At 37.7% G+C, this 12,534-nt stretch overlaps 1 protein-coding gene across 1 annotated transcript in view; it reads right to left on the bottom strand.

Annotated features, from left to right (window-relative positions):
• Positions 1–1,177: 1,177 nt before the first annotated feature.
• The window catches only part of LOC127943282 (glypican-5), a 42,876-nt gene continuing 31,519 nt past the window's right edge, over positions 1,178–12,534 (bottom strand). Inside the window, exon 9 of the mRNA XM_052539626.1 lies at positions 1,178–2,567. Coding sequence (XP_052395586.1) covers positions 2,377–2,567 — 191 coding nt within the window. The 3' untranslated portion in view covers positions 1,178–2,376. The remainder of the gene's footprint in view (positions 2,568–12,534) is intronic.

The following is a 12,534-nucleotide window of genomic DNA, read 5'->3' as shown; positions in this document are numbered from 1 at the left end:
ATTTAATTCTGAGTTTATGTCTCACAAATCTGACATTTTATCATGAAATATTTTCAAAGAAAGAAAGAAAGAAAGAAAAACCCGATATTTAAACTCAGAACCGCAAGGTGTTAACACGGAATTGTGAAATAAAAATGTGCAATAAGGCTACTTTATTTTTCTATGATGGAAAAAAGTAAATTAAACAACAAACAACAAAACAAACCGAGATTCAAAATAGAATTTGGACTTCTGATGAAAAAAAGTCTGTTGCGAAATTTAAACTCCGAATTGTAAGAAAAAACTTTTCATCAGTTACATTGCCAAAAACTAAAATAGAAAATGATCTTGCACAGTTCTGAGAAAACCGTCAGAATTGTGAGATAAATATTGGCAGAAACGGGATCCATAGATCTGAATGGTGTGTTTTGGGACGTAAAACGTAAAAATGTATTTCATAAAAAAAAAAAAAAACTTGCAGCATTTTGAGGCGATGAATCAAGTGAGTCGATTCACTGAAACGATCCGTTCGTTCGAATTTCCAATGAATTTCCAAACATTACTGAACAAGTCCAGCCCTGTGACTGAATAAAGAGGTGGTAGCCGACGCCCCCTGCAGCCTTCCCAGACTACTGTAATAGACAACGTATAATAAATAATAAGATAATATATCCCACACTCACACTGCAATTGATTTTGAGGTGCGTTAAAATGGAAATGTATAACAAAATGAATCGGTTGTAGGCTGAAGCCGAGCACACAGTCGGCTGCAAAAGCCTGTTATTTTTCAGTCAAGACACGTCTAATTAAATGCTCTTAAATTGTTTCAATTTAAAAATAGATGCTCTGTAATTGTTTCAATTACATGGGGTTACACAGCTGCTTAAAGAAGAAGAGTTATTTCATAATGACAATAAGCACAATAAGACAATAAACTGCTGCTGCTGAATATTTAAGCTAACAGTTTGCTTTGTAGGCATTTCACTCACATGGTTTTCCATAAAATTACATTATATTTGTCCCAAATTATGCTAGGCTGGAAGATTGAGTATCTTTCAGCACAACCTTTGTCTTTCTGTCAGTATGCATTATATCTCAGGGGAAGGGAACTCTGATCCTGGAGGGCCTGTGTGTAGAAACTAAAATGAAATTTCAAAGAGCAAGAGTGAGAGCGCGAGAGAGAGATCAAAAAGAAACATTGAAAATATGATATTTTATTGATCGATTTATGTGCGTACACTTACAGTGACAAATGATAAGCGGCGCAGTCAGAGCTACATGGAAAGTGACATTAATGAATCCAAACGAAAGTTTAAGACTGTGACGTCACAGCGAGCAGTCAAAATAAACAATATGCATATGTAGGAAAATGTAGCATCTAGAACGGTTACATGCCAGTGTTATGAAAGATTGTACTAAAAATAAAGTGTTTAAGTGTCCTAGAGTTATTCAAAAGCACAGCCCGACTATCATATACACACATTTTTACAGATATTTCAGTATAAATATGTTAAATGTACAGTTTGACTTTTTACAAGAAAGCCCAATTGCACAAGAAGGTGGGTCAATCTTACAAAAACTGGGTCATTTTCCATCTTAAAATCGAAGGGAAGAAAATAAAATTGTCTTTTTGGTAGACAATTAAGATTTATTTATTGCATTACTTGTATTATTTTAATCCCAATTATGTCGATTTTCCTCTGTAATGCAAATAATTATAATTGTCATTACTGTATTTTGGGGAATTTTTTACATTTTATTTCATTTATTTATTTTTCAGACTACAGAAATAAGAATTGGGAAAAATCTTAATCTTGCAGAATTGGTATAAATTTTCCTAACTCTAAAATCATTTCATTATTAATGTAATTTTATATATACTGGGGTAAATATAACCTTTGTAAAATTCACCCAGGTACAGTGATACGAGAATTAAAACAGCTCATTCTTTCTTGAATATAATCCACAATAATACTCACGCATGTAAAAAAACAAAACAGCCTTTCCACATAAGTCCTGCTGGAGGGAGGAGTGAATTAATTCAGGTTGTGATGTGTTACTCTAAAATGTACTGAACCAGAAGAACATATTTGTAAAACTGTATTGAATAAAGTTTCAAAACAGCAGCACTATGAATTATGACAGTAGAACCGCCATAGAAATGATTGTGTAACTTGATCACACATTGATGTCTCCTTACACTACTCAATAGCTACTACATAAAACCCTTTCAAACAGGCCAGAGCAAACAAAAAATCAGTTTTTGAATAGTAACATCCTGTGGGGGGTCGAAATGAGAACTAACTGAGCATCTGATGAGATCAGAAGACAAATGTGCAGATTTCTAAGGGCCTAGTGCAAATGCATGCTTGAATCGTTCAGTCTTTTTACTGTGCATCAGAATCCATCGGGCCAAAGAAGGAGCTGTATTTTGAGTAAGAGAGGAAGAAATAAGACAGATGAGATGGTTGGGATGTGGACGACTCCACTACTGTGCGCACCCGGTTTGGGTCTGGAGTTGGGGGGCTGGATTGGGATAATGGCTTCCTGTGGTGGAATCCGTACATGGACTTCCTTTTTAGTGAGCACTGTAGGAAGAAGCAAGAAAAATGAACAAAATGTGGAAGAATTAGATGCAGATATCACATTTAAAGATTTTCAATGCAATGCAATAGAAGAATAGTTTTGGGAATCATTTTCTCTCAGTGTGAAGAAACTTTTACCCCTATAAAGGATCTTTAAGGGTGTAGCGATGCAAAAGAAGAACCATTTTCTCACAAAAACATTCTGCGTACTTCACAACACCTGCATGCACTTGAATGTGTTCTTAAACTCATCCAAAAAAATAAAAAATAAATAAAGTGTAATTTCAGGTTCCAAGGTTTTAAAATTGGGTTTTCACAATGATTTCATGAAAGATCCATTTTTGGTTTCCCAAGAACCTTTCAGTAAATAGTGAAAGGAACCATTTATTTAAAGTTAAAAAAATGTACAGAACCTTATTGCACTATAATGAACCTTTTCTAGAATGGAAAGTTTCCGTGGAAGTTCTTCATGGAACCATCATTGCCAATAAAAATCATTTTATTTTTAAAGGATCAGAGTTTTAAAAGGAAGAGTTAAGAGTTTTTTTTTAACGACTCACTAGAAGAACAATTTTGGGTTCCACAAAGAACCTTTCATTGAACTGTTCTTGAAAGAACGTCTTGGTTACGTATGGTAACCCTCGTTCCCTGAAGGAGGGAACAGAGATGCCACGTCGGTGAACGACGAATATGGGATATCGCTTCGATAGACCAATCTACTTCGAGTGTAAACTAAATGAGCCAATGCACATTGGCATGCAATTATTGCATCCAGCTGCCGCTGATCACTGCGTGAGTATAAGAAGGCAGCAGGTGCAATGCATACCAGTTTTTCACTGAGGAGCCGAGCCGAGAACCCGGCAGCTCAGCGGCGGTACAGCAACCATGGCGACGGGATGTGGCGTCTCCGTTCCCTCCTTCAGGGAATGAGGGTTACCATACATAACCGAGACGTTTCCTTTCAGTCGGTCACTCTCGACGCCACGTCGGTGACCGACGAATATGAGATCCCTATCAAAGCGCCATGGGTGCTGCCCCTTCCAGTGCCCTGTGCGAGCCGCCTGCGCCCCTATTAGGTGTAGGCCGGGGCTCAGAACAAGTAGCTCCACTCACCATTGTCAAAGCACTACCTCACTGGGTGAGATTGGATAACACTGGGAAAACGTACCCAGTCCGCTTGGAGCCGGGACGCTGCGGAAGCCCCATGCTTCCCGAAGGATGTCTCGGAGGCAAATACACATATAGCATCCGTTTAGGAGTATACAGAGAAATTTGAGGTGATTAAAACCCTCTTGGGAAGGCAGAAGTCTGCAGTGGAAACACGGGCTCCAAGGCTATACCGTGGACTATACACATACGAGTACCGCTTAGGTCTCAATATGGAACCCAGCCTTCCATGGTTCTCACGGATTCATCATGAAGGCCTGGCGCCGGACGTTCCGCCGCATCCAGCTGCCTAGGGTGATGGAGGATCTCAACAGGGTCTACAGTATGGACACTCTGAAGCAGTTTTAGCAAGCCGACACTAACTGGGGCCTCTCAGTGCCACTACCCGTTTGAGGTGAGAACACAGGAGGATACCAGCTCTACTCGAAGGCTATAGTACCTAGCAAACGTGTTAGGGGTCGCCCAGCCCGCAGCTCTACAAATATCTGTCAGCGAGGCACCACGAGCCAGCGCCCAGGAGGATGCAACACTTTTAGTTGAGTGAGCTCGCAACCTGAACGGGCAGGGCACATCCTGAGCCTGATAAGCCAGGGTTATGGCATCCACAATCCAGTTGGCCATCCTCTGCTTAGAGACGGCATTCCCCTTCTGCCGGCCTCCATAACAGACAAAGAGCTGGTCTGAGGTCCTGAAGCTTTGCGCCCGGTCCACGTAGGCACGAAGGGTGGGTGGAGATAGCAGCAGCTGCCCACCGGGGCAGGATGTGTCGGATCGCCTCAGTCTGCTTCTGGGCAGCCGAGACTTGCTGGGCCAAGATCTCGACTGCATCGCCGAAGAGGCCGGTCTGGGACACAGGGGCATTGAGAAACCCAGCCACAGATGGCGCTCCTGGACCACTAATGTGGACATCGCACGACCCAGAACCAGAATTCCCTCTGTAAAAACATTTGACTCTAATATGTCAAAAGAATTAACCAAAATTTTTAAACTGACTTCATCTAGAGATTTTGTACTAGACATTTATGCAAATTAGCAAATATTTCATTAAATAATGCCTCATTTGCATAACATTTTTGAAAACTTGTTTGCAATAATTTTTTTTGCAATAATCAATGTAATCAATCAACTGGGTAAGTAAGGTGATAACTATTAGTTATTTTTTTTGCCCTATTCACCTGCAGTCTCGCCTTAAAAAAAGAAAGACCACTTTGAGAGCAAATCCATTGTGCTTTCGGTGACAAATACACTTTGTGCATCTACACGCAATAATGTTCTCGGTTGAGCATATGTGCATTGCACAGCAGATGAGCAGGGCCATATATCAGCACCAGATGAGCTGAGAGCTGCCACACTTGCGAACCCAAACCAACAGACGGCAACACATTAACGTGTCACAATGAAATGATGCATAGTGTCCATACGGACACAAACAAATGATTTAACGCGAGGATGTCTGGGCCCAAACAAACACATTCATTGTTTGATGTTTCAGAGGCATCCGTTTATCTAATTTTACAACAAAATTGACCCAGACATAACAAGGCAAGGTGAGACGAAAACAACAGTCACACCTGTTCCCAGTGAAATCCAACCTGAGATTATCATACAATAGTCATTGTGCCATGTGTACAATACACAAAGAGTTCATTTATTCACAATCACTTCGAGGAGATCTATTCATGTCTATTAAAATGTTAAATTTATCTGATTTGTATCAGACTGGAGAGAGAATGCTTGCAGGCTGGTTGGCATTGACAGGAAAGATGTGTGGGAATGATCACAATTGTTAAATAATATCAAACACATTATATGTAGCAGTCATGCGGATTCTTGCTGAGGCTGAAAGTGAAAATGTTAGAGAATCTAAATCTAAATCTAAAAAAATTATTTAGCATATTGATTTTTCGTTTGCCTCTGGAAACAACAGCATTAGCAGGTTGTAATGTACAATATGTAGGCAATATGTACATTTTTGAATGCCTAATATCAATACTGTATGTATGAATATAGCAAAATGAGAACTGTGCAGGATTTTCGATCATTTTGTTTTTCAAAATGATAATCAAACACCTCTACACTCTAACACTGCATAACAGAGTTTAAAAAAGATCAATAATACTTATAAAATAAATATAAATGAAATTATAATATAAAATATAAATGTTTTTTATAAATAGACATAAGTAATATATAATTTAAATACAATATACAGCATGTATATATATATATATATATATATATATATATACACACACACACACACACACACACACACACAAACAATTAGATAAAAATAAAAATGTTATATAAATATATATTTATTAAATATTTAGACATTTAAAATATTAGTCATTTTAAAATATTGAATCATTTATTAATTAAACGAAATAATAAAATAATACTATTTTATTTTCAACATGAATCACCTGTTGTAAAAATGAAATATATTTGTGAAATAGTTTAAACTAGGGCTGGGATAAACGATTATTTTTTAAATGATTAATCTAGCGATTATTTTTTCGATGCATCGATTAATCTAACGATTAATTTTTTCAGACCGATTCGATTTCGATTATCTCCCCATTAATTGACTACTAACAATTTATACATGTTGATTTACATATCTGAATGAAAAAAACATGAATTCCTTAACATTGCAATATATGTTTATTGCTCTTAAAATTACAAAATAAAAGACTGACTAAGAATGCATTACTTTGCACTTGTATAGAGATAGCATTCAATAAAACCTTGAAGCCTTGAAAACACATAGCTTACTGAAACAAGCTTACTGAACACATAGGGCCTACAGGGCTCTCAAGTCTCACGCATTGGGAGTGAGACCCACGCATTTCAACTCGTTCACACGCTCACACGCCACACCTTGTATTTCTCACGCAGAGACATTACGAGGATAATAATGCCCACCAATTTGCTGCGCTATTTTTTAAACAGCGAAACAGGTAGAGGAATCAAGTGAGTTTCCCGAAGGCCCTGACACGCACCAGCTAATCAAATAAAAAAATATATTGCCACCGATCAGCCAATCAGAAAATAGCATTGCTGTATCTGGGTAAGATTTTCACAGGCTCGTTCGCAAAACAGATTCAGACTCTCGCTGAAGTAGGTAACGTAACGGTTACAGAAGAGGACAGTATGCATCCTATGAGTACAGTAAGTCATCTCACCATTGCTCACCAATATATGTGTTCAGACATATATGTTGTGACCCCCCCCCCCCCCAGTTTTGTCCAACTCCATTGACTTGACAAGACAATCTAAGATATGTTTTGGTCTGATGGTTATTATGACCCCGACCCCCACGCAATTTTGGCCATCGTACGTGGTCGGCCGTAGCTTTTGCGCCTATTATTAGCCCACTATTATTTTTATAGCTAACGTTATACGTTGAAGAGGATGCGGGGCTACTCTGACAGTTTTATATAAGAGACTTCTATAATAGGGCTATCCATAATACTTGTATGGCAGTAGTTTGAATTATTTTTAGTTTTTTCTTTCCTTTTATTTTTACTGCACAACTTCCTGGTCCCCATTTTGAAAACATTTTGCATAAGCTATTTCATTATATTTTATCCAATGTATATTATTGATTATTGCATTCGTCTATTTCAAAGATGTCAGGGAAGAGGCAAAGGAGCATTTCATGCTTTGCTCTAAGATCAGCTCCCTAAAAAGGTGGCTAGGTCAGAGGAGGAGACTGTGGAGAAGACAGTGGAGGAGGCAATTAGGGTGCCAGTAGAGGATGGGTCCATGGAAGGGACTGAGGAAACAGTGGAGAACCCACTGGAAACAGGGAAAAAGAGAGGGTTAAGTAGAGCAGCCACCTATAGGTGTTCCTTTAAGAAGAAGTGGTCAACCCGATGGCAATTCATCACAAAGGGAACCACTAGCTCTTTTTATTTGTGCTTAGTCTGCAGACAAGAGAACTCCAGTGTCCATCAAGGTGTGAGGGACATAAGCAGGGAGGATTTCTAAAAAGCTGCATTGGTGTTAGTGCTCCCTCATTCAAATGCCTATGCTGAGGGGGTTTTCTCCATGGTGGGATTAAACAAGACCAAAACCAGGAACAGCTTAGCACTTGATGGAACCTTGTCATCCATCATGACAGTAAACATGGCTGGCCTGGAACCACAGTGCTTCAAATGGGAGCCACCAACCTGGCCTCAAAACCAGCTACCAAGTACCAACACCTACAATAAACAACACTGATTATTTTCTCTCTCTCTCTCTCTCTCTCTCTCTCTCTCTCTCTCTCTCTCTCTCTCACACACACACACACACAAATGCTGAAATTAAATATTTTATTTGTTAGAATATGTGTCATTTATGAAATCAGCACCTGTCCCCATCAACCGCCTGCCGCCAGAGGACGCATGAAAGTGCCCGGATGTGTTCTTGATATCGAGGATGTATCCATAGACAGTAAAAGAAATGGACACAGAGACCCCATTGGAACTCAACTGAGACAATTGAAACATTAGCATTTTTTAGCACTTCCGTTTCTGACGCGCAGACTCAAACGAAGCTTGACGACATCAGCAACCTGTATGACAGATATAAATATTCTATTGGCTGTGCCTGCAAACTGCCATTGTTAATCTTGCAGAGACGGGGAGCTTGAGCGGGGAGTTCTTTGGCAGGAGTAAGTATTCTGATTAATTATTTTGTATAGTATTTTAAAATGTAACGCCAGTACGCCATATTAAGTTAATTGCCTGCGAGCTTCTCCTCCTGTCTGTATGGTAATGCGACAGAGAGTCGCGTGGTTATGACGCAATCGTTAGCCTATTTTTTACAAAAACTGTTTCTACGGGGCCATAATGTAACATAGAAGGTAATGGAGCCCTTTATACATTGTTGTGTATCTTTAGAAATAAATAATGGACAAACAGAGTCTTTAAACGCCTCAGATGTAAAGTTATTCACTGTCAAAGTGACGCCAAAATGAATGGGAGTCAATGGGAATGCTAACGCAAGTGAAGTTCTGCTACAAGATGGCAGCACGCAGCCGACTTCAACTTCCGGTTGACTTCCTTGCCGCCTGGAATCGATGCGCATATTTTGCGTCAACGTATTTTTTGCGTTGACGTCATTGATGACCTCGACGCGTTGTTCCAGCCCTAGTTTAAACATAATTTTTTTTAAACATAATATTATCATTGCTACATCAGTGTAAAAGTTTATTTCTATCAGCAAGTAAGAAACCAGAAACATAAAGAGTTATTGTTGATGTTTATTTAAATAAATAAGGACAAAAAAAGCATAAAACATGCACTGCTCTATGTAAGATTTTTGAAATACCAATTAATCCTTTCATTTGATTTAGGATGCATTAAACTGATCAAAAGTGACAGAAAAGACATTTATGATATATATATAAAAAAACGATTTCTATTTCAAGTAAGTAAATAATATGCAGTAAATCAGCATATTAGAATTATATCTGAAAGATCATGTGACACGGAAGTCTTAAGTAGTGGTGCTGAAAATTCATCATTTCCATTACAGGAAAAAATTACATTAAAATAATAATAATAATAATAATAATAATAATAAAAACAATCAAAAGGGAACCAGTTATTTTACATTGCAATACATTTTCTCAATATTACTGTTTAACTGGTGGTTCTTGCTCTGAAAAAGCTGCAGCGTGGAGCAGATGTTATACTTTAAGTCAAAAATCTGATAAACATCTTTAGAACTATATCTCAGGTTTAAATGTTTTATCAGACAGATAGTAAATATGCATATAGTTTCTACTCTCAGTGAGTAGATAAAGGCCAACATGCGCCAACGGCACAACGTACCTAGACCCTTAACTGCTTTGCATGTTACCGCTCATTCGTAAGTCTAAGGCAAACAGTATAATTACGCCTCCGTAAAACTGTTTACCTTCTGCCTATCAAACACGCAGGTGACGCATGACCACACATGACAGAAAGAATGATTGCCTTTTATGAATTTTTCCCACGAACCTCTAGCTGTTGCAGGAACAGGCCTCCGCAGGTCATTAAGTTATGAAAGCATTTAGTCTAAATGTTCCCCAAAAGTCTAGCTTTTCTTGGTTATGTAAATGTTGGAGAAAACATTGAGGGAACATTCCGTTTGATCAATGCGCAAACATTATGGGAATGTTACTTTTGAATGTTCCACCATCAGTAACTTCTAAAAATGTTGTAATGTTTCCGAAAAATGTTCTATGAATTATGATTAATTAATGTTTAAATGGATCTTAACGTTTTGAGAATGTTTTAAAAGACCACGTAAATTTGACTAACTTTACTGGAAGAATGTTTAAGAAAACATTGGCAGAACATTTTTGAGAACAATTCATGTTAACTGTGTTAATGGTGTACTAATGCTAGTCTTCAGAAGAGCAAGCTAACATACTACTCTTGTAACTTTAATATGCACAGTATGCTAATTTTCTGTAAGCATTTGACGTGAGCTTCCATTTTCAGTGTGATGAATGATCGAGAATATAACATTTTTTATTCATCGCATTTTTAAGATCTAACTGCAAAATGTTGACATTTTACTCAAAATTTAGCAATTTTTTTTAAATAACTGGCCATGTGTCAGCAACATACAATTTGTTGAAACATTTGCAATTTCTTTATATAGTATGTAGTACCAACTAGAATTTTTTTTGTTCTGGAAACATTGCTTTATAATCATAGTGTCTAGAAAATATAAAGTTATGTTCACATACCGAAAAAGTGTTTAGTGCTGGTGTAAAAAAATTATAATAGGGTTAGTACGCAAATAAATTTTACATTAAAAAAGCCGGACTTTGCTGAAAGTCCTAGCTCAGAGGCCATCTTGTAAACGCCCCAGAGTATTGAGTTTAGGTTATAATTGTTTCAAAATGTTTCTAAAATATCCAGTTCTCTTGTCATGAAAACCCACAAGATATTTCTTGTCAAGGTTACAAAATCGTTTCTTAGAACATTGTATACATTTTTTTTACCCAAAATATAACGTTACTTAAACGTTTATTTATAGTTTTAGTAGAACGTTAAAATGTCCATGTTTTCTTGCTGTGCTTATAAGTTTATTTAAAGGTTACAAAAACGTTTCTTACAATGTTCTACTAATGTTATTTTCACCCCAAATTTAACATTATTTCACTTTTTTATTTTTAATATTCTAAGAACATTAAACATGTCCATTATTTAAAGGTTTTAAAAAACTTTCTTTGAATGTTCCTTGAGTAAACATAACATCATAAGGACGTTCCAAGAATGTTGATCTCAGAACGTTATGAAAATGTATAGCAAATGTTATAAGAATGTTCCATAAACATTACTTTAAGAACTTTTCGTCCTAACATTTATACAACTACAAAAAGTCGTCAGAATGTTCCCTGTTAGCTGGGAAATACTACGAAATACTAAAATCACCAAACTGTTGATTAAGTTTATGTTCACATAATGCATTTCAAATCCAGACTGAAATCTATCAATAATGGCATCATAAATTTAGTGGGAAAAAAAGGTATTTTTCTGGATAATCCTTGTAGCTAGTGCACTTGCTTAGTTTTTCACCATAAACTGTAAGTTGGGAAACTAAGTATACTGTAGCACAACTTAATATATCAAATAAAAACATAAGCCTGATCGAAAACCCTGCGAACACTGACATGGCCAACACCTTGTCAAAGGAACAATGTTTTTATTAAGAGGGGCTAAAGCTAAGTAAACTTACTCTATCTGACACAACACCTGCAATATCTCCTGCAGCTGGAGGCGGAAACTGGTTTTACCTTTGGGAGTCAATCTAATCTTCCTCCCCTCTGCCCTACCTGTGTTGCTGGGGAAAGGGTGAAGGAAAGCAATTGATCTGGAATTATGTTAGCATTAGTTGTGCTGACATCTAGTCCAGAAAATGCTGCTTGTGATTGTAATATATGAAAACAGATATTTACTGTATAAAGGAGAAAGAAGCAGGTGCTGACAAACAAACGACAGCACATTCACATGAGATCAGGTCACATTAATCAGAGTTTACCAAGCTGTCAGAGCTTGCCTGCTCCAATGTCTGGTTCTGGGAAACTAATCTGATAATTACGTACTCAGACACGCATGAATGCCAGCGCAGTAACATGAGTGCAACTCCCGGTGTGTGACAAACAAACAACAGTCATGATTTGCAGTTTGCAATTCATCCTGGACCTGTTTGTATTAGTATTGCATTATTTCTACTATATTTGTATAGTATTGTATTGTGGATGTTTACATTTACACAGTTTTCAAGAGACAAAAATGATAATAATTTGCATAAACGTACACACACTCTGGTATTGTTTGACCTTCACTAGAGGCTTGAGGCTGGGGGTGTAAAGGTATCTCTCGCAGTCCTTCTTGAATCAGTAATGAGTCCTTCATTACCCAAAACACAGTTCCCACGACAGACCTAACACAGCACCCGCTTGAGTGCATTACCAAGCCAAACCGCTGCTTTTGTAATTCATCCGTGCACATTAACAGCATTGACTGATATATTACGCTGGAGTGATCTGCTTCACTGGGCTCTTGAGTTGGCAGATTAAGTAATGAGTCTTCGCTCACTCTCAACAACAGCCATTCAATAGCGTGGGTGTAGACGTCATTAATTAATCACACTGGAGGACGGTCTGGTCCAGCAAAATCCCAGACCTTCATTTCTCGACCCCTTTCCCGATTCTGTTCCTCTCTGCCCTCTCCTATCACTTCCTGTCACTGTTTCAATTGTCCTTATTAATGCACAAGACCAAAAATAATCTGGAAAAAGGATAAATAAT

This window comes from Carassius gibelio, chromosome A22 (genome assembly GCF_023724105.1).
Source record: "Carassius gibelio isolate Cgi1373 ecotype wild population from Czech Republic chromosome A22, carGib1.2-hapl.c, whole genome shotgun sequence".
Lineage (NCBI taxonomy): Eukaryota > Metazoa > Chordata > Actinopteri > Cypriniformes > Cyprinidae > Carassius > Carassius gibelio.
The sequence above is the reverse complement of the archived record's forward strand: the minus strand, read 5'-3'. Positions and strand labels throughout refer to the sequence as shown.